Source organism: Elgaria multicarinata, chromosome 9, assembly GCF_023053635.1.
Source record: "Elgaria multicarinata webbii isolate HBS135686 ecotype San Diego chromosome 9, rElgMul1.1.pri, whole genome shotgun sequence".
In the NCBI taxonomy this organism is placed as follows: domain Eukaryota; kingdom Metazoa; phylum Chordata; class Lepidosauria; order Squamata; family Anguidae; genus Elgaria; species Elgaria multicarinata.
The window spans coordinates 34,754,436-34,782,040 of record NC_086179.1 but is presented as its reverse complement, the minus strand read 5'-3'; the positions used below and the strand labels follow the sequence as shown (position 1 = coordinate 34,782,040).

Genomic DNA, 27,605 nt, shown 5'->3' with positions numbered 1-27,605 from the left:
CAGAGACATTCATGCAGGGTATTAGGAAAAACCCAGCCGCCCCCTAGGAATGGCACTTGTCTGAGAGTTCCCTCAGCACACAGCTCCTGAAAGCCACCAGGCTTGTGAAAGGAGAACAGAGAGGCTATTGGGATACAAATTACTGCTCTCTCAGGATTTGCCCGACAGACCCGCCGACGTAAGTTTTCCTACCTGAGTTTGGTAACTCGCTTCCTCTCTCTCTCTCTCTCTCTCTCTCTCGCTCTTCTTTTTTTAAATAACTGTCAACTTTGTCCTTCAGTTTTTCTTCATCAGATAAAAGATTGCTTTTGTTCCTATGAGCTTGGAATGAATAATTGCACATTTAAAAGGCAGTCAACTTTTTGTTTGGCTATTTTCATAGGCATCTGGTGGTGATGATGGTGTGAACTTTATTTTTAAGCTTTTCGTTCCAGAGGTTGAGTAATATCAGCAGAAATATTAAGAGGGGAGAGAGGGGAGCAGTAATAGTGACCCAAATTTTCAAATTTTCTAGAAGTTACATATTTAAAAAAGAAAAATCAGAACGTAAGTTGAACAGGAAGAGGACACGAAGCCAAAATATTTCCATCCAACTCTATGGCGCCTTTTACCTGGTCTGCTTCAAAGGGGATAGTGTGCTCGAGACGCGCTCCGAATATACTTCTTACACAATCATAAGGCTTTTTTTATCCTTTAATACTAAAATCACCTATTTATACTCCCCTACCGATATTCTTGACTCCAATCCCAAAGTGAGTTTAGATTAGAAACCCCAGACCCATTTAGAATTAAGAAGGAGAAATTATTTATTTATTTATTTATTTATTTATTTATTTATTACATTTCTATACTGCCCAATAGCCAGAGCTCTCTGGGTGGTTCACAAATTAGAAAGTGGGTTTTCCTTTCTGGTCTTCTTCTCTGCCTCCAAGACCTTCCTGAACTTTGTTTGGGGCCAAGGGGCTCACCCTAAAGTGGGCTCTTACATTAGAAAATTTTATATCACATATTGGACGTCTCCAGTTAATTTGAATCTTCACCCACCTTCGATCGCAGGTCCTATAAAACGAAGTGTAAGGCAGGGTGCTTCCTGGGTTTTTATAAAGTCTGTACTGGATCTTTGCCAGATTATTATTGGGAGATTTAGAGCATTTCGAAGCTTTAGTGTTCACATTTGCTTTTTGTTTTTTTATGCTTCCAGTGTGAAGTCGTGATTTCTGAGGAGTAAAACCAAGAGGAAACCATGACGGATGACCAAGACCTTTCTGAGGTGGAGATGAGTCCTGTGGGTTCTGAAGACCCGCATTGCCTCTCGCCAGGACCTTCCATGGCATCGGATGCCAGCTCTCACCTTAGCAATCCCAGCAGTGGTGAGATGGGGAAGGTGAAGAAGGAACAGCAGGACTCCGAGGCGGATGACGATAAGTTCCCAGTCTGCATCCGGGAAGCAGTGAGCCAGGTACTGAGTGGCTACGACTGGACCCTGGTGCCCATGCCTGTGCGGGTCAATGGAAGCAGCAAGAGCAAGCCCCATGTCAAGCGGCCTATGAATGCCTTCATGGTGTGGGCGCAAGCTGCCCGGAGGAAGCTGGCAGACCAGTATCCTCACCTCCACAATGCAGAGCTTAGTAAGACGCTTGGGAAGCTCTGGAGGTAAGAATGGCTGGGGGGCGGGTAGGGTGTGGGGTGTGGGGGGGAAACCACATAAGTTGGAGGCAAACTGGGGCACTCTGGAGAATGACAGAAGCTCAGGAAGCCTTGGTTTATTGAGTTTCCCTTTATGCTTCACGGTGCTAAGGGGAGAGCAGGTGTGATGAAAGGTAATAAGGGACAGGTCAATGGATGATAGAACGAAGCATAGAAGGAGCTTCCTCTCTTGACTATGCGTTGCCAGTATAAAACTCAGTCTGTATTTTGATTTTGCATTATCTCCTATTCTGTCCCAAGGCCTAGTTCATCTGGCCACTAAACTTGCAGATGCATGAGTCAGTTTTTTAGACTTTACATAATTCGCCTCCTGCTCATCACCTGTTGTATTTCTTCCATCTTCGCTCTTGGTCTTCTTCTAGAACTTTGTCCCCTAGTCAAACCATGCTGCTTCCTTGTGCTGGGGAGAGTTTAGCATTGGTTTGATGACACTCGTGAATCTCACAGTTTTGAAGTCCAAAATGAGCATTGTTGTGGTGGAAAAATAAAGGCAAATTCCAATTCGTAAACTTGATATCTTTCTTCACCGAGGGAAAACATTACTTTTGTGGACTAAAGGCTGAGAAACAAAATGACAAAATTACATGCATTCATGGATGCATGTACACGCGCATACACACACACACACACACACACACACACATACATATATATATATCTTCTTTTCAATTCATGATTTTAAGGCCATAGCTAGACCTAAGGTTTATCCCCGGATCGTCCAGGGGTCAAACCTGTTCATCTTGGTGACACACAGGGGATCCAGTGCTCAGGCAGGGGAGAACCCTGGATGATCCCAGGATAAACCTTAGGTCTAGCTGTGGCCCATGTAAATCTTATGATCTGTGAAAATTTACTTTGGAGTTTTTGGAGTTTGTCATTGCTTTTGGCCCATTATCCAGTTTTTTACTTTCTTAAATACATTTGGACCACAGTGGGCTGCTGCTGCTGGTGAAACAGGTACGGCAAAGAAGCTGTTCTGTCTTTCTATTAGAGACCGTTCTATTGTTCTTTAGCCACAGGTGTCAATAACTGGTGACTGTGGATTTCGAATTTGGCAGCAGATAAAAGTAGGGACAATTGAAGAGCTGTGAAAATAGGCTAATGGAAAGATAAGGAACTAAAATGAGATAAGGTCCCTTATATTGCCAATGAGCCTTTTCTTTTTAAATGTGGTACTTTGGGCTGATCAGTCTGTGAGAACTTGGGATCATTCCTCTTTACAGAGCAATATAATTCCATATGTAGTAGAAACAAAGCCAGTATCACTCATACAGTGAGCAGGCACATGACATTCCTTACTCATGCGCATATGTACATTCATTTAGCAAATTCCCTAAGATTGCATTCCTTTGCGCACTCACCTGGGAGTAAGCCCCATTGAACACTGTGGGATATACTTCTGAGTAAACAAGATTGCACTGTTAAGGACTTTCTGGATTATCAGTTTATTGTGGATAGGTTGTGCTGTTCCTGCGACATGGGATCCAGGCATCTTCCTTTAAGGAACCACTTCTGTTTCAGAGAGATAACATCCATTTCCCAAACATTCAAACCACCCTATATTGCTTCTAGGGGTGATGGGATTGTTTACTCCAGCTAGGTCTGTTACAATTTGGAGTGCTGTCTAGAGTGCAGTTATGAAGATGTCAGAGGTACCTAATGGAGAATGCCCATGACATCTTTCTTTATGACACTCACAGCTCTTTCTCTCCTAAATCCATGCTCTATAGAATTCCAGAGGGAGCTGAAACTAACCAGTCTTGAGGCAAAGCATAGAAAATTTCCCAGTTAGTTTTATGCTCCAGCAGCCAGCCTCTATGCCTTGCTTTGAGCCTTTATTGGACTCACTGCTCTGGTAAATGTGGCATGGGGCTTCTCCATGCTTGAGACTAGCTGGTTTCACTTTCCACCTGCATCCTGGCTTTGCAGGAAAAGTCTGTTCTCTCTCTCATACTTTTGTAGCACACATATCTATCGGGTTTTTTATTTTTTAAAAAATGAGATAGGTGGGAAAGCAGTGTGGCATCCCTCTGGGAAGGAATGCCAACCCCCCATGCATTTTGTGGGGATAGATATTGAATTATTGCCTGGGAGCTGGGATATGCAAGACTATCCCGCAAAAGACTAAATTGCGATTGGGCATGCTTTGAACTGATCATCCAAGTATAGCTTAAAGCTGGATTCTGCCAGTCCAGGAGATTCCTTTGAGTTCAGCTTCAATGTGGCACAGAACTCAAAAAGTCTTAATTTTACTTATTTATTTGAGCTGAATCCTCAGGGTCTTAGTTAGGATTTCAGCTTGTATCTGAAAACCTAGAAATGATCTTTAAAACTAAAAGGGAAGATGCCATTTTCATAGTACCACGTGAATTTTGGTTTTAGATGGACCGATGAAATATAAACAAGATGTAGGCCAAAATCCCAAGATTGTTATTTTCAAGTCCTCCCATCCACACCCAAACCATCATTCCTTCAAGGGATCTAAATAAGCAGTTAGGTCTAGTTCATGTGATTAGCTTTGCAGAGTGATTTGTCTATGGAGAGCAAAGGAGCACACGTGATGCAAGGCCAAGAGTTCTATTTCTTTTCTGGCTCCTTGTTTACGAATAACTTCAGTCAGGAACTGGAAGAGGAAGCAATGTCCATGCTTTGCATGAGGAAGGCCCCAGGTTCAATCCCCAGCATCTCCAGAAAGAGCTGGAAAAGATTTCCAGGGAGCCGCTATCATTCAGTGTAGAGAATACTGAGCTAGATAAACCAACGATCCAACACTGTATAACACAGCTTCCTATGTAGAAATGCTCTTTTGTTTATCTACTTAAAAGTACCATCCTATCATGTTTAGACAGAAAAAGGTGTGATAACTCCCAGCATTCCCCAGCCAGACTGGGGAATGCTGGGAGTTGTCGGACCTTTTTCTGTCTAAACATGCATAGGATTGTGCCCTAAAATTGTCGGAGGCACATTCCAGTTTGATACTTGGTTTTTCTTCACTATGCCCACACATGCAAATTAAGACTGAGCTTCATATAAAGCATTTGGAGCTCCATTCTTTTCCCTTCTCTGGTTTCAGACATCTTATGTCTAATAGACAATCTTCTTTCTGGTTTTAATGGGTCTGAAGCAAAGGTATTAAAGATATTAGTTGGTGAAGGAGAACAGCATCTACGGGATTCTGTTTTTGTTTCTTTTCACTGTTTAACAAACCAAATATCTTTTCTTAATTGTTCTGCCTGCGGTACAGTTCAAACAAAATGGCTTCCTCAAAGAATTAAAATGGAAAAATGTGGTAGGCCACAAATAAGATTCCTAAGGCTTGGTGATGATGAATTCTTCCTGCCTATATCTTCCTGAACCTAAATCTACCCCGTGAAATATTTTGTGTAATGGTACATAAGCTGAAATGTTTTGCCAGAACTCCATAATGTTTTGGAGACATTTGCACTCTGTACCTATCGGCACATCTACCAACAACAACAACAATTCTGGTTTGTAACTGACCAGGTATTGTTTTGGCATCCACGCTGCAAACTGATACACACTGTTACTTTCGTTTACTCTTAGGTAGGGAACAATTTTAAATGTTCCATTTACAGGAATCAAAGTTAAATGTTCCTTATCTCTGAGGCTGAAGTCATTATTTATTTGTGGGAAATGCCAACCTATATTAATGTTATTGATGCCTGTCACATTATATTCTTTGACCAGCTACAGATTCAAGAAATCAGTACTGCTGTTTGGTATAAATATAGATTACTTACAGATAAATAAATATAGAATCCGTTGAGATATAAACCAATAAGGCAATCAGTGCCTTAGTTGTATTGCTATCAGTACGAGGTGCATGTGTGTTGTAGGGTGTGTGTGTTGTAGGCTGGGTTGTAGGCTGTGTGCAGTAGACTGAGTGTCAATAAAGGTCAACTTTAAATGCCTTCACTTCATGTACTTTGTTATGCAGTCCCAGTCAGAAACATTAAAGAGCCTTTCAACTCATTTTTTTAATATGATTTTTCAGCATAATACATATTTAACCATTACAAAGATGTAAGGATACAGCAAAGTGAAATCTTATAACTTATGTAAGAAGAAATCCAACAAGGAAGTAAATAAATATCTGAAATAAAACTGTTCCTTTGGTGTGGAGGGAGGCAAAACTAACAATTACTTTAAAAAGAAAGAAAGAAAAGAGATCAGCAGCCACTTCCCTAACTACAAGTTGTAGGTTTGTAGAAGCAGGCTTTTGTCGAATCTATTCCATGTATAGAAACTGACTGGACGTGCAGTTGATTTTTACTTCAACACTGGCAATGGGGCAGTGTCCTCCACTGCACCAGAGGGCAGTAGGCTCCTTTAGAGGTCATAGGGCAGGCCATGTGGAACTCTGTCCTCGCTCCAACATGTCGCTGCTGCTCCCCACCTCAGCCCAGGCATCTGCCACCTGAGGCGGCCACCTCACTCTACCTAATGATAGGGCCAGCTGTGATATGGCATTTTTCTATACGAAAGGAGGCCAATATATTCCCTCAGCCATTCAAGTTTTCAAGGCGAAGGCCATCTCCCAGATGTTATATGGATCACAGTTGTGCGCATACAAAATTTTTGCCCCCTTTGAAGTCACTCAGACTAAATTTTTGCGTTCAGTTTTGGGAGTCCCAAGTTGTGTTCCAAATGTAATTGTCCGTTTAGAGACAGGGCAAATTTCTATTGAGGCCCATAAATGGGTCCTTAGGATTCATTACTGGCTGAAGCTGATTTTCTCCCCAGTGGGCCTGGCCCCACTGACATTAGAAGAGTATTTACAACGTGTCCTAGTGGCTCACATGAGGACAACTCATGGGCCAAATCAACATGAGTGCCTTTCGAAAACCCCTGATTTATACCTTTACTTGCTTTACCTTGTTTGCTTTTGCTAACAGAGACTTCCTTGTTTCTCCCCACTAACATGGCTCTACACGCTTTCCTCATTTTTTAAACTCCCCAGCTGCCAACACTTAAGAATCAGCAGAAATATTTAAAAATAACAACTTCTTCTTCTTCTTCTTCTTCTTCTTCTTCTTCTTCTGAAATACAATTTTACTTTGTTGTTTTCGTGTGAAGTGCTGACGTGGCAGTGTTTAAGCCTTTAAAAACTACTTTGGAATCAAGGTTATTTTCTATTCTGGCGCTAGGGACAACCAATCAAAAAGGCCATGCTGCCCACTAAGTATTATGGCTCTGTAGCTCTCACTCCTTTCACCAAGGCATGTGTGAACCCCATCACAATGAACAGGGACAGGATCACTCTCCCATGACAACTTTTATTGGTTCCACTTGAGTTGGAAACCTAAGTATAAGAAGCCTAATTATAGATATTACTGCAGGGCTAGACAACTCAGTGCCTCCCCCCCGCCCACACACAAATGTTTGGGATGACAGTAACCATAATCCTTTATCATTTGTCATACTGGCTGGGTCTGATGGGAGTTGTAATCCAAAACACTTGGCGGGCACCAGATTGACTACCTCTGTGTTACTGTATTGAAGAGTTCATGAGTCTTCAACTGGTGGATCATGGCTTTCCCTATGGTAGTCTAGGCCAGCGGTGCTGCAGATATTTTATAGGAAGGTCAGGAGAGACAGACAGACAGACTAATAGCAAAATTACATATAAGGTTAAAACTAATTCTCATATTATGCAAGTTTTGTTACGTTTTGGTTCTTGGTCTGGAATGTTCAGTTCTTCGAATCTAAAGTCGTTGTTTAAGGCTTTCACACATGAGGCTTAAACTGCGAATTCAAAAACTGCATTTGGCCAGAATGATAATTTGCATTACAAATGCAACTCCTTTACGTTATCTTCCACATTAACAACTAACAGATATCAAAATACAGCAGAGCTTCAAGGCTCTGTAAGACGCATGCATGACAACGCTGCATGTATCGAGAGAGCAACAGCTTCAGGGATCAGAATCAATGTGACTAGTATTGGTGCCATTAAAGTCTATATCGCTTTGGCAAAGTCTAACCATCTCTCGCTTCTCTTGTCCTGACCTGCAGAAAGCCTGCTGCTGCCCTTCCTCTGTTAACATTCTTCACGTCTTTCTCCTTCTTTCTGTGATTCCACATTCTTACAACAATTAGGAGTTCTAAACTGTTTCTTTCCGTTCATTTATTTTAAAGATTAAGACTCCACTGTAATCTTCCCTCTCTTTTGGGGGGATGGAAATCCACCAACAGTATTTCCAGATCTTGCGTAGTTTAAGAGACATTCCAGTATGTCCTTCACAGTCCGATAGAACATAGCAAATACTGTTAATTGCAGGGTTGTTTCTCTTTGTACTTAGCGTAAAACATAATGGACGCCCATCATTTGACACTCCATGGTTCCAAAACATCCCTTATTCCTGAAGTGTTGATATGGCAACACTTGGTCTATCTTGCACACCCCACAAATGGCCAGGATCATATTAGTTATAATGACATTGATTTCTCTATTGAATGTTAGACTCCGAACGTTAGGAGCAGGGTTTGCTTTTTCTAACTCTTTTGGTGCTGCTATAGCTGCCTGCCATAGCCAGGAATTTTCACCATGGTTTGTGATCTTGTGGGAGAGTCAGGCAACTTCAGTTTTCTTCAAATGCACCCAGACTCCCGTCCCCCTGAATTCAATCAGTGCATTTTGGGAGCCCCTGTTATAAATGTCTGTAGTTGCAGACATCGAGTGGCATTGCATTTTCATGTGGTAATATCTGCAGGTCAGTGGAACATGGGAGTTCCTATGGAGAGAGAACGCCTGTGATAATCCAATTGTAGCGCTTGTAACTACTTTTAATATGCAATGTGCTTTAGCTCATCTTTCTCCCTATAAGCCTACAAGTTATGTTTTTAATATTCACATTTAACAGATGAGAAGCTTGTCCAAGATTCCCTCTCCCACCACACACACATGCACACGCGCACACACACACACACACACACAAGTTCTGCAGTTGAGCTGAACTTTGAATATGGACTCTCAGCTACTGGACCAAACTAGTTCTAAACTGTGAAGGCCAGTGACTTCACACATGATGGATATCCTACATATTTTATTTAGGAAATCACATGTGCATACCTCATGCGTACATTTTCATATGAGAAGAAGACACATGTCTATTTTGTTGTATGTGCATGTAGTGCATCCATTCATGATATGTGATTGCTAAGAGATGTGGGGTACATATAATTTACTATGGGGGGGAAGTGTACACCCATGGAGAGCATCATAAATGAACAATGCTTGTGTGTGTGTTTTTGACTACATGTCCGCATGTTCGGAATCCTTGCCTTTTCATGTGCCTTTTTATCTTTGCTCCTCATTTTGCACAGAACTGTTTATCTTTAGTAATGTTGTTTTCAGGCAGCGTAAGACAAGCAATAGGTTTGGAGTATTGGTAGCATCCATAATTGCATTGGCATCGACAGATTTATTCATGTGGGAAAACAAATGTGAGTGAAGTACACTCAACTTCTATCCGTTCCAAGGGCAATTTGCTACGAAACCACACCTTTGGGAAAATGTAAATGTGATTTTGTGGTGAGTCTCCCATTAGGTTATCATGTGCTTTTGCCTTACAGTGTGATTCAGTTTTTTGGTGTGGTTTTTTTTAAAAAAATGATTAGTGATAATAGGGGACAGCTAGAAGTGTTTCAGCCTCTGTGTGTGGTAACATCTGTGATGGTAACTGCTTCTGTTTTTATGCTGTAATTAACTGTTCCAATTACTTTCCCTTTATTTAAGCTGCTCTCTTCCTGTGCATCATGCTGGGTCTAGTTATCCCATAGAAAGTATGGAACTGCCGAGGAAATTATTATTAATTGCCTTTATATCCTGCCTTTCTTCCATGATAGAACTCAAAGTGGCATAGATGGTATTCGTAGACCTCCAGGCAGTAACTGATCAGCCCCAGACCTGTCTAGTTTCAGCATCATGCTCCTTCAGACCATGCTCTGGGCTGTTCTTGATCAAGGATGTCTATGAGTTGCCAGAGGTTAGAAGTATCTGCATTGTAACTGGGATAAAAGTGTTATGAAAATCAGTAGACAAATACCTTAAACATTTCCCTTCATTTGGTGCCCTGTATTACTCTTGGATCATCAGAGCACTTTTCATAGGCTGCAGCCAGGCTTTAAGTCTGAGCTCACTATGGCTTATCCCTGCTACTAATTTTTAGTTCTATGGATCAATTCTGGAATATGTAGAATTATTATTGGGTACCTCTTGATTTATTTTATATTCATGTCATTATTGTTGTTGTGACTTTTCACTCTCTCATTTAAGCCACTTTAAATAATTTAAATTATTTATTTATTTATTTTATATTTTTCTAACGTTCGTTGGTGTGTGTGAGTGACCTACACATACATTTTCCTTCCACTTGATGTCTCGTCATTTAATAACCTGTCAGTGACTCCTGGATTAGATCTACACAACTGCTTTATAGCAGTATTGAAGTGCACTGATAACTATTGGGGCATATTACACATTCCATATACCTCTTTCATAGTGTTATTTCCTGCTTTTTATTCCAAGTTATCCAAAATACGGCAACAAATGTCATTGTGTGTCCTATGAAGTATAAATGCACAAGAGAGATACAGTGTTACCATGATGGGATCATAATGATTTGACCAAGGTATAGATCTGGGTTGAATATGTCGACAGTCTGCATTACATGGTATTGATTTAATTGTTGTCATGATCAGGCAATGTGAGTGTTCTGGCTGTGGAAATGAAGCTGTGCTGGTGGATGCAAACATTCAAGTAAGGGAATTTGCTGGACCTAGGATAGCTGCCAAATTCACTTGGGATGCTGTAGTTCAGGGGTAGCTGCGTGGAGCCTGTGAGCATTAGTGTACCTTCAGCTGCCTTTCCTGGTGCCCACCAAGGTGCCCTATCCACCCACTTTTTTTAAAAAAAGTTAAATTTCCTTACCATCAGCTGGGGTTGCTGTAAAATAGGTTTCTGTTGGTGTTAAAAACTGTGGGTTCAAGGAGTTGTTTAGTGTGCTGGTTCTCAGACCCCACCTATCCATCCCAAATTATTTTGGGCGTGGTATCCTCTTTAAGGGCGCTATTCTCTTTAAGGCAGCACACAAGATAAACATCACACAAAGTGATACAATAAAACCCCATAAAAACATAGTCAATAAAATCCATAAAAACAGAGATTGCCAATTAAAATCAATAAACGCGAAGGTTACCAATGCAGGAAGACCAGAGAAAACAGATGGGTCTTCTGAGCTTTCCTAAAGATCTATAAAGAAGGGCCCTGATGAACTCTCGATGGAAGTTGATTCCAGAAGTACAGGGCCACCACTGAGAAGGCTCTCTGCCTTGTACTCAGTCTTTTGGGCAGGTTACTTGTCCTTTACCATGCCTCCCATGGCAGCCGTTTCTCAAATTGCTTAATGTGCCCACAGCCCAAAATGTTGGCATACCCCTGTGTATAGTGCCATTAGATTTTTCTAACCTAGTAAGTTGCTTGGGATGTGAAATCCTTGGGGGATATCTGCCCTTAAGAGGCAGAAAGAGACAGAAGGAGAGATGTGAAAGGTATCATGGAGCATGCAAGATGGCAGTCCCCAATGGTTTCAGACAGTGCTGTGGGAAGAAAAGTTCTCTTTAAAGGGTGGTGGGCTTCCACTCATTTATATACACACAAAGAGATGGTATACATGCATTCTGTGAAATGCCTGTTAACAGGAGCCTCACCCATTTGGAAACAAGACAAAAAAAGATTATCAGAATCTGGTATAATGTAATAAGAAACCAAACTCGTTCCGCTGCTTGAAAAACAGAGGCCAAGATATTGGTGTCCAGAGCACCCTCTCCTGGACAAAAGATTAAATAATAAATTACAGCCAGAATAAATATTGGACACAGGAATGAATCCCTGAGGGAAGTAGGTTTGTTGCAATACAGAAGGCAAAAAAAAGACAAAAAAGGACATTGCTCAGGCATATTTAACATTAATTAATTTGTTGCTATAGGAACTGAGGAATGTAAGAAGATGAACTAAGGTGCTTAGTTCCAGCTATGTATGTCTAGGAATTTATTTCTTTATTACATTTCTATACCACCCAATAGCCAAGGTTCTCTGGAGGGTTCACAAAAATTTGCAGAAATATGTATATCCGTTTAATACCAAACAGTAATACCAATTTAAGGCTTCCCCCAAAGACTCCCTGGGAATGGTAGTTTAGTGAGGGAGCTGAGAATTTTCCATCAGAGATTGCGAGCGCCCTCACAAGACGATGGTTCGCAGGAAAGCGCCATTTTAAACCTGTCAATATGTCCTCAGAGGCTTTCCAAATGTGCCTCAGCCACATTTTAACCATTCTGCAATATTTGCACAGGAGATGTGTCCAGTAGTGTAGCTAGCAGCAGTGGTTCCAATGTCAGTGGGGCGGGAAGCACTTTGGACAGCTCCTTTAGAGTTCTGACTGGTTCTGACTGAAACCCATAGCAGATTCACTACTCCACTGACATTAGAGCCACCAGCCTCCACTTGTAATCTTATGGGGGCCCTCTCTCCGTGGCCATATGGATTACTCTGCTTATGAAGCACACAACTAACATTTCTCCAACTGCCAAGCACCATTCCATGTTTTACAACTGCTACTACGTTCCTGATATGTTAGAATAACAATGATACTTGTCAAACCTGATTTTAAAGAAAAAACTGTGCACATGCAGTTTTGCATTTTAAACTCACTTAAATCATAGCACCACCATGACTACAAGAATAAAATGGGTACTCCATTTTATCTGCTGCCTTCAACCCATGCTGCCCTCAGGATGTTCATTCTCCACCCCTTGACCTGGACGCCAAGGTCCTAACTGTACCAGTGGATGCATCAGCAATAATAGCTCAGTATTCCATAATAGATGAAAACACAGCAGGTGTGTTGTGGAGGTATAATGTTGTTGCTGTTCATTCCTCTCTCTCTCTCTCTCCCTTTAAAATTTCATGCCTTATGTGCTTCTGTCCATGAGGTAGGGAGAGCACACAGACTCCAAACAGCTGAAAAAGAAACCATAACAGAGGCTTGGGCAACCTATGGTCCTTCAGAATTGCTGAACTACAACTCCCATCATTTCTGAACATTGGCCAAGCTGGCTGAGGTTGTTGGGAGTTGGAGTTCCACAACAAATGGAGAGTCAGAGGTTGCACACCTGTGCCCTAAAACAAACCATATTTTTAAACAAAAGTTCTGGCAACCCATGGCGTGTGAAAGGGAGGGAAAGAGTCGCTTTCTCGACCAGAAGTGACATCACAAGTTGGGCTCAAGAGGCGCCAGTGATGCTCATGAGAGAACAAGCTGTGCTCCGTTTACAAGGATTATCAATAGTACCTAGTGTTGTGCTTGGATTGATCAGACGTTTGTGATATCCCAAGAACTAAAACACGGCCTTAGTGCAATGCACACAGACTACGCTCCACAAATGAGAGATAACTGTATGTATATTTTTAAGGGGTGGTGGTGGTGGAATTGAATAGAAAGACACTTGGGTGCCTGATACAGCTTCAGAACAAATGGATTTTATACATTCACAGGGGTGGGGAACCTTTGGCTGTCCAGATGTTATTGGACTTCAACTCCCATCAGACCCAGCCAGCATGGCCAATGATCAGGGATGATGGGAGTTGTACTCCAGGAATATCTCAAGGACTACAGGTTGCTCACCCCTGCAGTCTAAGGCAATACTTTTTGCCTTTAAGAAAAACTTTCCACTTAATTTCTGCCGAGCTATTTCAGCATGTAGCAGAGGATTCATGAGCAGACACATTCATTTCACAAAAGATAGTGAGCAATCCGGTTGGGCCTCGTTGTTGCCCCATGTGAATTGAAAATATACCCTGTAACAGAGGGGTGGGCAGAAGGGAGATCAGGATCTACTAGTAGATAAGATGACCAGCTGCAAAAGAGGACAGGGATCCCCCTGTGCCTTTAATAGTTATGATGAACAGGGGATTTCAGCAGGTGTAGATTGTCATGCACGATCCACCTGCTGAAATTCCCTCTTCTACAAACTATTAATGGTGCAGGAGCTCTGTCCACTTTTGCATCTGGCCATCCTAGAACAGATTTCCAGACGATTCCCCATGAATTGGCAAGCATTTCTGACTCCCATTAGCAACAATGAAAAGACTCCCTGCAAATAAATTAGATTGCTGAAATGAAGAAAGTTTGGGGTGAAATCAGGAGTGGATGTTTGTGTGAAAGGATTGTGTGCTCGGGGGGGGGGGGAATTCCTGGGCTGAGCATTTATTCAGAAAAGTCCTAGTCCTTAATTCTATGTGTGCTCCAAATGATTTTGAATCTGAATTTGATTGGTGAACCTCAGGATTTTAGTAAAAAGAGAAGAGGAGCACATCATACAAGCCTAGCGTGGCCAGAAGAAAAAAATAGTACATGGCTCCTGATGTGTAGAAGAGGACATTTGAACTCATGTTGCTCATCATGCTCTATTAGAGGTGCGGGAATCCTGTCCCTTTTGTGCCTCGGGTCACCCTAGTTGTGTCTCAGGGTTTAATATGAATTCAAGTTCCTCCGACCACAGTTGGAGAATCTGATTTCAGTGTAAGACCAGAGACCGTGAACAGGTGAAATAAGGAGCAGAATACCTCCCCATTGCCAAAACCAACAAAGATTCTCATGGTATCTTAAAAGCTAACAAATTATGGCATAAGCTTTTGTGGAGTAAAGCCCCTTTGTCAGATGAATGAACATAAATGGGTAAAGAGGGGGAAATGTGCCCAGATGGCAATGAAATGCAAAAAGTACAGTAAGTGACAATTCAAATAAACCTTAAATGCATGCACCCCCAAAATTGGGGGGGGCAGCAGCCATTCACAACAGCAGTAACTGTTAATAATAAAAATCATCCTAGCTTTGCTAAGTTAAATTAACACCTATAACGGGGCAGGAAAACCACTGTCTCTGTTCCAAACCAAATGGATTGCACTGAACTCCTTCATAAGTCCTAACTCAAGTTTCATACTTACTAGAGCTTTCTTTTAAAGTTCCTTTGGGGGGCTTCCAGACAGGTGTGTGGGTGTGTATTTATTTATTTATTAAAGCATTCCCGCCCTATATCATTGGGATCTCGGGGAGGCATACAGATAATGGCCCCGTTCAGAAGTTACCTTAAACCACAGCTTTAACTATGGTGAAAAAGGCAAAAAGTTTTATTCATACTGTGGTTAAAGCCGTGGTTTAAGGTGTCTTCTGAACCCGGCCTGGCTTTCTGGCTTAACCACTGTGGTTAAAGCCGTGGTTTAAGGTGTCTTCTGAACGGGGCCAACACCAATTCAAACAGTAAATAAAACAATAAATAATGTACACAGCCAAAAAAGTATTGGCTTCCAGTGCAAGGGTTCTAGCATTACTAATTAAAAGATATTGTGCCACGATTCTGTCTTTTTTGTCTGGTACAAGAAAGGATGGAAGATGCTCTCTTGGTGTGCAAAGGGGAAATAAATTATCCAGCTGGGACATTAGTGAAGGAGGGCTGTCAAAAACTGCATGCGGATGACAGCAGAATCTTTCTCAACATAAACAACCTTGGGCAACTTTCTGTTGGAACTGTGCTGTCAATTTCCATTTCTCTCAGCTTCTTATTTTCCTAATCTTAATTTTGATCCACTCAGATGTTGAGAATTTCTCCAGTCCTGAACTTCTTAAAAAGAAAAAAAAATGCAGGAAGTTCCATAAGCATTTTTGTACATATTTTTTGGGGGGGCCTAAACTAAGCTAATAGAGTGCATTTTAACATTATTCTTCCTAATATATGGATTTCTCTATGCCTATTTTGATTGGAGAACTTCACTGCAAAATTCAAAGATGTGCGAATTTTGAAAGATAATCGAATTTTGATTCGCATAGGGTTTTAAAATTGTGTAATTAGGTCATGAATACCCCTCTATTTGTGTGTGTGTGTGTGTGTTTGTGTGTGTGCATGAGTGCACGTACTTACATAGATGCATGTGATCTTCTATTGTCTGCCTCTCCCGCCCCCCCTTATTCTCATTGCTCTCTGCGGGATCAATGACTAAGCCCTCCTTCCCGCACTGACTCAGCTGCAGCTGATACCAGGGAGTAAAGAGGGTTGGCTGTGCGTCACAACTTAACTGCACCATTTCCCATCAACCACTGGCATATCTGCTACTCTTGATATGCTGCAGCTCCAAAAGAATAAAACATGGAGACCTAGGTTGTCTCTGATCATAAAACTGGAGTGCAGATGCCACGCTGACGGCATCAAACATTCTGCATCGATGGATTGGCAGGGGTGGGAGGGCAGAGAGAAGGTTCAGTTAAAGCTGCCTTAAGACCAATGGCTTTACATGCCAATGTGTTCTCCTCCCCCTCCCCTATGAAAATTCCTTCGTATGAAAGGTCATGAAGTAGGGGGGATGCCCAGGCAGGAAGCAAGTGAAATCCAAATCCCCCAAATCTCCCAGCCTCTGCCTGCTTATACTGGTTTCACTTTGCTAAAGCTGATTTGAAGTTCTGATCCCCGGGAAGAACAAAAGGAAGCCAGGAGACATGGAAGGAGAAGAGAAAGATAGGCTTGGGTGGGTGGCATGCACCTGGCTGCAATAAATTCATAGAATTTGTAGAGAAGACTGAGAGACTGACAAGATAGAGGTGCATAAAATGATGCGCGGCGTGGAGAAAGGGAAGAGGGAGACGTCTTTCTCTCTCTCCCATAATACTAGAACCTGGGGTCATCCCCTGAAGTTGAACGGTGGGAGATTCAGGACAGATAAAAAGGAAGTACTTCTTCACACAGGCTATAGTTAAACTGTGGAATTTGCTACCACATGATCTGGTGTCCCCCAACCTGGATGGCTTGAAAAGGATATTAGACAAATTCATGGAGGTTATCAGTGGCTTGCAGTCGTGATGGCTATCAAGATTTCCTAATCTTGATTACCTCCAGTGTCAGAGGCAGTATGCCTCTGAATACCAGTTGTTGGGCTTCCCATTGGGGAATCTGGTTGGCCACTGTGCAAGCAGAAAGTTGGAGTAGACAGGCCTTTGGTCTGATCTAGCAAGGCTCTTCTTACATTCTTAGATCAAGCATCCAGAGAAGCAGGGATGGGGTGGGATCCTGAGGCTATTTTTGTAGCATGTTTCCTACTGTTGGCTGTTTCCATATCACTCCAGATAAGATACTTTGCCTCAATAAAGGCCAACTGCATCCTGCCGTGTCCTGGAATCAGAAGAAAATAGTACATGGGCGCAGTCATAGAATAATCCATTCTTTCTGCTCTTTGTACACTGGAAGACTGGAAGCCCTGGATAGCTTGCAGGGATCCACTTCCCTACCGACTAGTACTTGGTTAAAAACAAAATCTGGATCCATTCCCAGTGAGTTTTTGTTTTCTTCCCATTTCATCAAAACACCCAGGAGCTTTCAGAACTGTTTGATTCCCTGTCCAGGTTTCCCATTTCTTGGAAACAGTTGGGAGTTAGGCATAGTCAGGGTGGAAATATATACAGCCTGCTTAGACCCCTTGAAAAATTGTGTTTGGAAGGATGGGGGGGGACAGTTGTTGGGGACATTTGTGGGTGATCTTTGGGGACAGGCAGAGAGACAGGAAAGCTGGTGTTGAACTCATGGTGGCTCAATGGCTTTAATCTCCTGGATTAAGGCAGTGGTGGAATGCAGTTATGTGGCGGTGACCCACTCAGCACTGCCTGGTGTGAAGTTAGGTCAGCACCGTAAGAGCTTCCAGTGCAGGTCATCCTATATAATTACTGCCTGAGAGAGAAAAAGAAGCTGTGTCTTACGTTTGCCATTACCTTTGCTAAGGGCTGCGTATGATTCATTATTCCTCCATTAGCCCCTATTCTCTCTTCATCCTGAACTATCTTACTTTCTAGCCTCAGGGCATCTTCCAGACGGAGGCTGCCAGTGCTACTAATTAGAAGGCGTTGTCCAGCTATTCCTTCTTTTCTTCCTTAATGGATTTTCCATGGTAAGAAAAGAAAAAAGGCAGAAAAAGTAGGGCATTTACACACAGAGGGCTCCTATTATTGCTACCAGTCCAAAGGCATCCTGCATCAATTTGGCATTTTCTACTTTAATGAGTATTTCATCATAAGGAAAAAGATGGAAGAATTTGTGGCAGAAAATAGGAGAGCTACAAATGGAATATGGCATACCACCCGTCTCTAAAAGTACATGAATGAGGCAGGGAAATGGCACCGTGACCCTGTGGAAGTACCCCATGACCCTGTGAAAAAGGTTAATTTCAGTAACACAAGAACCTCCTGCACTTGCATAGATGCAGAGAAGCTCCTTCAGTTTAGTATCCCAGCATTTAGCTCAAATTCTCAACTAGAGATCTTATAGAGAATGATGATTTTGCTTGTGAATCACACCAGAAGAAATATATCTTGGGTGTTTTTCCCCCTGTTTTTAATTGAATCTGTGTGGGATGCGGGGAGGAATTGTAAGAACATAAGAGGCTGCCATAGATTATGTCAGACCCTCGGTTCATCTAGCCTAGTATTATAAACAGTGACGCAGCAGTTCTCTAGTATTTCAGGCAAGGATTTTCAATGCCGGGGATTGAATCTGGGACCTTCTGCATACAGAGCATGTGCCCTGCCACTAAGCTATGGCTCCTCCCTAAAGTCAAACGATGGAATGATATTCCGAATAAAAGACAATATCAAAAGTGGAGATCTAGAAGCCCAGGGCTTGGACTGAAGGCACATGTGGCAGCCACCTTGCTGAAGCTAAGCAGGACTGCGCCAGATCGGTACTCGGAGGGGAGACCCCCTAGAAACCACAGGTAGCCACCTTGAGTTCCATGGTGGAAGAAAGGTAGAATGTAAATGTAATAATAACTAAAAGTTATGCAAATTGTGAATTTGAAAATTGGATGTGCTAAATTAGCATATTTTAGGGGTTTGTACATATAGTAACCTATGGCTGCGAGAGCTGGACCATAAGGAAAGCTGAGCGAAGGAAGATAGATGCTTTTGAACTGTGGTGTTGGAGGAAAATTCTGAGAGTGCCTTGGACTGCAAGAAGATCAAACCGGTCCATACTCCAGGAAATAAAGCCAGACTGCTCACTTGAGGGAATGGTATTAAAGGCAAAACTGAAGTACTTTGGCCACATAATGAGAAGACAGGATACCCTGGAGAAGAGGCTGATGCTAGGGAAAGTGGAAGGCAAAAGGAAGAGGGGCCGACCAAGGGCAAGATGGATGGATGATATTCTGGAGGTGACAGACTTGACCTTGGGGGAGCTAGGGGTGGCGACAGCCGACAGAAATCTCTGGTGTGGGCTGGTCCATGAAGTCACAAAGAGTCGGAAGCGACTGAACGAATAAACAACAAACCTCAGAATAAGGATTGCTGCACTCTGGAAACATACTCACCACATTGTTGTCAGATGTGCCCATTCATTTTCAGGCCCAGCTCAAGCAAAACCGGTACTGCAGGCTGGAAGCATGATTTGCTGGTGGCTATGATGTCATGCCCGCCTACCCTTCTCAGAGTAGCTTTGCAACTTAACACAAACAATTTAACGTTGTGTTATGTTATGTTAATCATCTAAATGTACAGACAGTGCTGAAATTACAACAACAGCAACAACAAAAAAGGTGGATTGCCATCCTGAAGTACAGGTAGAGGGGCAAAATCAATAACTATCTCAGCATTCAAAATGGAGGCAAGTACAGCTGTAGATCACAGAGAAAGGCAGGAAGAAGCTGGGCATGCGCTATCCAAGAAAAAAATGGTAGCTCTTGGACATGTCTTTAGTATGTCTGCATGCACCTGAAGTTATGTTTTATCCTACAGAACCTTAACTCTATAATTTAGAGGGTTTATATGATAGGTTCCTCAGCCAGCAATTGAAGTATGTGATAAGAGGATGGTGCACAAGATTGAATCTGTGGTCAACTTCCCTCTATTTGGTTTTAGTGCAAAGGTAGAGCAGTTCCAGAAACCTTGTCCCAACTCTCATTTGTTTGAGGGGAAGGCTCTGGTTGCAAATGGCAGTATTCAACACTGTCCAAGTGCCAGTGGGACCCACCGCCAGATTTAGCACTTCAGATAGGAACCAGAAACACTCGTTTCTGGAAGGGGTCAGGTCAGTGGAGCTCAATAGCAGTGCTCCCCCAACCCATCCTAATCAAGGAACGAGCATTTCCGTTTGTTTGGGGGCTTGCTTTATGGGGTGCCAAATCCCCATTGTGCAAGCGGTGGGTCCTGCTTGCACAACAGAATCAGCAGGAGTGCAGTGGTCCCATTGGACACCACCCTCAGTAACCACACTTTTCCCGCAAAGGAAGTACAGATGACAGGGCACTCAGTACATACTTAGAGACACTCTAATTGTTTTTATAGTTGTCAGTTGATTAAAGTACATTTAGTTGATCATCTCTGTTTTAAATTATTTGTCAATGAATCAATCAAAAGTAAATAAATTGGGCATGTTACCAAAACCTCAACAGTGATGTCCTTTTGAGATATTTAGAAGTAGATACTGCCAAGGACCAGTAGAAAATGGCATAAACACCTTCATCTATCCCTAGCATATTGTACTGTGCATTTTAAATATAAGCTACTTGGGTAGCCATATAAATAAAGACAGATACTGAAGGACGTGTAATATCACTTACAGTGTAATAAACATAAGCAGTTAGAATGGATGGTCATCACTAATCTTTTCTTGTTTCATTCTCCATTTGTGTAACACTCCAGAGCCAACACATTAACTAACATCCCCACACAGATTAAAATTAGCTCCCGCTAGTTGGTGGACTACAGCTTTCGTTGATTCATCTACCAATTAATTCATCTATCAGCTAAACCAATTAAAACTTGCACCCCTAAATTGCTGCTTCACACGTTCCAAAGGTGGCCCTTGCTATTCAGAACAGATACTAGGGCTAAAGCCTCTAGCTTCGATGAAGTCCCATCTTTGCGGCTTCATTTATAGGCGTCATCCTCACAATCCTATTGTTCCTAGTGTATTATGCGTCTTACTACTCCAATAGATAGGAAGATAGGAAGTGGAAGCAAGCCTAAAACCGGATTACCACATGTGTGGGCAGTCTGAGTCTTCTTGAAATGTAAATATGCAGAGGCGTCTTCCATGTAATGAGCCATTTTGGGGTTCCCTACAGTTTGGGGGAAATTTTCACCATGCCAAAACAACCTGTCTTTCCCCCCTGCAGGTTGCTTTAGCATGGAGACAGTGTCCAAAACTGTATTTTGTCTATCAGACCAGAGGTTTTCCCTCATTGGGCAGAGCAGGTAAAGTGAGGCGAGAATTACTTTTCACTGATATGGCTATGATTTTATTAGAATTTGAATGAAATAATATGTTCTCCAGGCATTGAATGGAGTGCCTAGAAAGCTTCGGCTATTGGGCGGTATAAAAATGTAATAAATAAATAAAATAAAAAATAGTCTTGCTGTACAACCTTCCTCTTCATGAGTGGTCAGGCTGTAAGCAACACCTAGCAGTGAGGGCTTCTCAAGATGTAGCATGAATATATTCAGAGCTGGCCAGGCATTCCTCTAAGGACAGGGAGAATCCCTTAAGAGTGATATAATGAAATGAGAACCAGCATCACATTGTGGTTAGTTTTGGACATAAATGTGGGTGTTCCAGAGTCAAATCTCCACTAGTGTGGCCACTTGTGAATCACCAAAAAGGAGGACAAAAAAAAAAAGAGTCACTTGCATAAAATTTGCATATGTTAATTTAGATACATAGATGCATATTTAGAAATTACGTTAATTTCAATTTCAATACAGTACATCTCACCACAGTGTGGAAGACTGACCAGGTGACTTTTGTGCCTTGCTTAGTGTTCTGTTCAGCGACTAATTGTGGATGGGCAACTTCAAGGCCCCTGATGCTCTTCCATGGGTTTTTGGGTGGTTTTTTTTTTAGTCTTTAAACTGGATTTGGACAGGACGACACTTCAAACGGAGGACGTCTTCAAACTAGAGTAGAGCCCTCTGACAGCCTTTCAAATTGAAGTCTGTAAAAGAGGACACGTGGCCCCCCTAAAGTTCCCACTCAGACAGAAAGCTTACTGGGGGACCATGGGCCAGCCAATATCTTGGCCTAATATATAACTCACAGGGTTGTTGGGAGGATGACATGAGAAAGGGGAACCAGGTATGCTAACCCTGAACCACTTGGGGAAAGGGTGGGGTTTTAAGAAGTGTAATAATAGATGGTTTCTCTCTCTTATAACCTTTGAAAACTATTTTCTGTTCCTTATCAATGAAACTGGTAGTAAGTATTATAACCACACATTCAGGTAGAGTCGCCAGCATCCAGATAAAAGTAATTTCACTGGTGTAGGGTGAAAAAAAGATGACCCTTTATATGGCAGGGCAAAAGCAAGAAGGTATGAGATTATGTCCCACCCACGCCTAATGGGATGAGCTGTAAGATCCTATCCTAGCTGGAGAAAATTCAGAAGGTTACAGGACTGACTTTACATTTCTATAGTGCCTTTCATTCAGAGTCCTACAAGGCTGTGCTATGTTTTACTTCCTTAAAAAAAAATTACTTCTCCGAAACAGCGTCTTCTAAAGCAGCGCCTGTTAAACAGAGTGAAATTGAGTACAGGACATGGAAACATCTCACCCCACCCCAAATTCCAAATTGCACGGCTTCCAAAACCACACAAAACATGGAATATGTCCTATTACTTGAACATTACAAATCAGTGGAACTTCAGTGGAAGAACACGTGTAGAGAATTCATAGAACTCCATGGGGAAAGATGCATCCATGAAGGGCCTGTTCACACAATCAGTTTGTCTATACTGTGAATTTTAGATAAAACTGTGCTTATTTATTTATTTATTTATTTATTTAATTATTTAATTAATTTAAGCATTTTTATCCCTCCCTTCAGCCAAAAAGGCTCTCAAGGCGCAAACAATTTTGCTGGTGTGCTGAACTGTGCTCTGCTCGTGATGGATAGATAGGATGGCTGATTGACTGAGGGTAGAACTCTCTGTGGGCTCATAAAGAGGTGCCTGAGCCTCAAATACCTGACCGTTCAGCTTTGCCCAACATGGTGCCCTTCGGATGTTGGACTACAACCCCCATCATCCCCAGTCAATGAGCATGAGGGGCATAGCTCAATGGTAGAGCACATGCAGGAAGTCCCGGGTTCAATCCCTGGCATGTCCAGGTAGGGCTGGAAAACGCCCTGCCTGAAACCCTGGAGAGCCACTGCTGCCAGTCAGTGTCGACAATACTGGGCTAGATGGACCCATGGTCTGACTCAGTATACGGCAGCTTCCTATGTGGGGATGATGGAAGTTGTAGTCCAACACATCTTGAAGGCATCAAGATGGGGAAGGCTGTGGTAGGGTGTTTTCAGACGGAGTGGTCCTCACGCTAACAATCACAAGGCATTGTGTAAACTATTCCATCTCTTCTTACTTAACACATTTTCCACTGTAAGAAAAAAGATGAGGAAAACAGTGGAAAAACATGGGAGGGCTTTGAGCAAAATATGTCATCATCTGGAACTCTCCCCACATAGAATTCTTTGAATAAGGCAGGGCGATGGCGTGAGAATGGCCTTGCCTGGAAGCATCCACAGTCTTATGAAGTGTCCAGAGCAACCTCAAAGTGCCACTGCAAAATGTTTGGGAAAGGGTTGGCCAGGAGCATGATGGACCAATCAACTTTCAGAACTTCATCGTTGCCTGTCTTCTCGCCGAAGCTGCGGTGATGTGAAATGGTCTCTGACGGGCTTGTGTTATCGATGTGTGCTTGAAGTTTTGTGGCTCCGCTTTTAAGAAACCTGTCTCCCATTTCCTCCCCCTGCTCCCCACTCTTTCTGGTCTTCTTAAGATTGTTGAATGAAAGTGACAAGCGGCCCTTCATCGAAGAAGCAGAACGGCTCCGGATGCAACACAAGAAGGACCACCCTGATTACAAGTACCAGCCACGTCGGCGGAAAAATGGCAAGGCTGCCCAGGGTGAAAATGATGGCCAAGCTGATGGGGAAGCTGGTGGAGCTGCTGCTATCCAGGCCCACTATAAGAATGCCCACTTGGACCACAGGCACCCTGGGGAAGGATCCCCCCTGTCTGATGGGCACCCTGAACACTCCTCAGGTTAGTCCTATAAACACAGCAAAGCCAATAGCGAGTTCCCCAGCTCTTCAGATTATTCACCCAAGCTACCTGGGGAAGCAACTGCTGTCTAAACATGGTGGGGCAGCATCATATACGCCACCGTTTTAAAGAAAAATTGACCCAGCATGAGCTTGACAACATAACAAACTCATAGGCCATCATTGCCAAAGCCCATTCCTGTTTCAGAGTCACCTATGCTTGCTTTTTCTCTTTGATATCCGGCATCTGTGTTCACTTTACACCCAGCTGCCATCTTGCTTTTTGTTGTCATTTTTTTTTACTGGATACCAACTTATTTACACTTAGCTGCCATCTTGGTGTTTTCTGTTTTGATTGGCCACCAGCTTTCTTTTTGCCTCTTCACTAGAGGCTCTATGAAGGAATGATTGTATCTGTGCAGTAAGGGTAGAAAAGTTAACCAAGATACTGGTCTGTGTATGCTTCATCCTCTAGGACAGCCTTCCAGATACCATGGACTGCAACTCCCATAATTATGGGAGTTGCAGTCCAGCACACCTGCAGGACTCCAGGTTGGGGAAAGCTGCACTAGGAGGTCACCTGTGTGTAATACTGTGGACATGATCCAGCCAAGATATTCTGTTGCTATGAAGCCCTGAAAGATGTAACCTGAGAAAGGTAATTCCAATGTTCTCTCTGTTCCCTCCATGTGTTTTTTGTCTCACAGGCCAAAGCCACGGACCCCCCACACCACCGACCACTCCGAAGACAGAACTTCAGTCGGGTAAGGCTGATTCCAAGCGAGAGGGGCGTTCCCTCGGGGAAGGAGGAAAGCCTCACATCGACTTTGGCAACGTGGATATCGGGGAGATCAGCCATGAAGTGATGTCCAACATGGAGCCCTTCGACGTCAACGAGTTTGATCAGTACCTGCCGCCAAATGGACATGCTGCTCACCCAGGCCATGTTGGAGGTTATGCCACAGCTGCTGGTTATGGCCTCGGGAGTGCCCTGGCTGCAGCCAGTGGACACTCCGCCTGGATCTCCAAACAGCATGGCGTCTCCTTGTCTGCTGCCACGTCATCGGTGGTAGACTCCAAGGCGCAAGTGAAAACGGAGGGCTCTGCTCCTGGGGGCCATTACACTGACCAACCCTCTACTTCCCAGATAGCATACACCTCCCTCAGCCTGCCTCATTATGGCTCAGCTTTTCCCTCTATATCCAGGCCTCAGTTTGACTACCCTGACCACCAGCCCTCAGGACCCTACTACAGCCACTCCAGTCAGGCTTCCGGCCTCTACTCAGCCTTCTCCTATATGGGGCCCTCCCAACGTCCCTTATACACTGCCATCTCTGACCCAGCACCCTCAGTGCCACAGTCTCATAGTCCCACACACTGGGAGCAGCCTGTGTATACGACCCTTTCAAGACCCTAGGGAATGGGGAGCAGTGACCAAAGCAGCAGCGGAAAGGCTCCGAAGAATCAGCCCCAGAAGACGAGCCCCCGAGTTCCGAGGTCATTCGGTGTAATCCAGACGCCAGAACCCACAGAATATCCGAGCGTGTCTATCATGACCACAGTTATCGATGGCTCACCTGGCTGGAGGAAGGTTCCCACCCACCCCTCATACTCCCAGTCCTTGATTGGCTTCCAAGATCCCATAGGCCTTCTAGATGAGGGCGATTCTAGGCATGGAGCAACTTAGTCGTGGCGGGGTTTTGTCGGGCAGATCGAGGGTTTAAAAGAGTAATAAAAATAATAATAATAATAATGAGAATAATAATATTAATAACAGTAAAATTGAGAGATAATCCCCTCCCTTCTATTCCCCACCCTCGAGCTGTCCTGACCATCAGTGTGATGGTTTAGAAAGAAATCAATGGCCATAACTTTGCCACTCACTGTGGGTGAAGCATGGCCAGTTGGGCACACCCCTGTGAATATGTTACAGGAGCAGAAGTAGTGTGGTGCAGCTGATGCGGACAGTACTCCAGGACATTCCTGCTTCAGAATTGCACATGCATGAAATTGTATTCCCCACTGGAAGACCAACCTGTGCTTGCTTTTCCTGTTGATATCTGGCATCTGCGTCCCACATTCCCTTGCCCATCCCATCGCCTCTCTGCTGCCTGGCTCTCTTAAGACTTAACTACACAGTACATTGGACTCAGGAACTGCATTATATGCTCTGGCCGCCTTTGCATCCCAGCATGTAAGCTTGTGTGTACACGTTGGTCTCTTGGACCATAAAAGGCAAAGGGGACTGAACCCGAATTTGTTATGAACATTTTGTATTCCTAGTTTGTTTCCAACGTTTTGCGGTCCCCTTCTTAACTCCCAGTTACCTTTCTAATACTCCAGAAGATACCCTGCCAAAGCCTTCTGGCTTGCTTATGAGTGTGTTTGTGTATGTGAGTGTGTGTGTGCACATATGTGCAGGGTGGGGAGGAGGGAAGGCAGAAAGAGTTTAGCAACCTGAACCATCAGTGTGGTCTCCTGCTGGCTTAAATACACACCAAAAAGTGGCAAGACATCGGACCACAACCTTAGCTGATGTATCCTCACTCTCATGCAGCCCAATACATTTTGGTGATGGAGGCAGAAAATTCAAATGGTACTTCCAATGATGGAATATATATATATATATATATATATATATATATATATATATATATATATATATATATTAAACTAAATAGCTGATCATTTGCTGCCCTATAATCTTTCACTAAAATCTGCCATGTGAGAGAGACTGTCTTGCTCTGCCTAATGGTAGAGTCACTCATGCTTGTAATTATTGAACTAAATTTTACCTACACTACAACAAAGAGGACATTGCTGGTGCAGCTGATGTTGAACGGGCATTTTAAATGAAGAGCTGAGCTATGCAAAATTCAGGTAAACCCACAGGCACTTTTGAGTTTTCAAATAGAGGTGATCAGTTCAGCTAAGCTGAAGTCTGCCGTCTTCTTTTCTATGGCCTTGCGTGAAGTTTTGCTTGCTCACCCCACAGCTGCCAAACAGCTAATGCCCCCAGTGCCATTAAGCATGAAGGCTCCCATGACCAGGGCTGGCCCTACCATTGGGCAGAGTGAGGCGGTTGCCTCCGGCAGCAGATGCTGGGAGGTGGCAGGGAGGTGTTGGAGGAGAGAGTGTGCCACATAACCTGCTTTGTACTTCCTAAAGCTAGCCTGCTGACTTCAGGTGTGGCGGAGGATACTGTCCCATTGCCGGTGTTGAAGAAAAATTCAGCTGCCGGTCCAGTGGATTTTTGTACATGGAATAGCAGGGAGGGAATCACCTTCTCTTTGCCTCAGGCAGCCAAATGTCTTGGGCTGGCCCTGACCATGAGTTAGGGCATGATGGTGTGAATGCACCATAGAGATGCCATGCAAGTTCACGAGGGTGGGCCTGCTGCTGGCCACAGAATACACTGCAGAACGTCCTGCTCTTCCCAACTCCTTTCGACTGAGATGGCTGAAGTTAACCTGCCCAAAGTTATGAACTTTATATTATGCTTGCCTCCATTTTCATGATTATCTCTTCTCCCTGGGGTTTAAAAAGGAGATGTAGTATGCCTGTACCCCTCGTATGCATGTAATCTATTAACTGCTCTGAACCCTTATTTATGCGAGTAGCACATCTTTCCCTGTCCTTCCCAGAGCTACAACCCTGTGTTGTCCTAGCACCATTAACTTTGCATCAAATGTATGGAATAATAAACTTAAAAGGTTTCAGCTATGCGTGTCAATTTCTCT

General features: G+C 43.2%; 1 protein-coding gene across 1 annotated transcript; it reads left to right on the top strand.

The window, feature by feature from the left end:
- The first annotated feature begins 30 nt into the window (after positions 1-30).
- On the top strand, positions 31-26,267 carry SOX10 (SRY-box transcription factor 10). The gene is made up of 4 exons (XM_063133517.1): positions 31-178; positions 1,202-1,653; positions 23,601-23,866; positions 24,573-26,267. Exons 2-4 carry the CDS (start codon positions 1,244-1,246, stop codon positions 25,280-25,282), a joined length of 1,386 nt encoding a protein of 461 aa, XP_062989587.1. The 5' UTR covers positions 31-178; positions 1,202-1,243; the 3' UTR covers positions 25,283-26,267.
- The last annotated feature ends 1,338 nt before the right edge of the window (positions 26,268-27,605 follow it).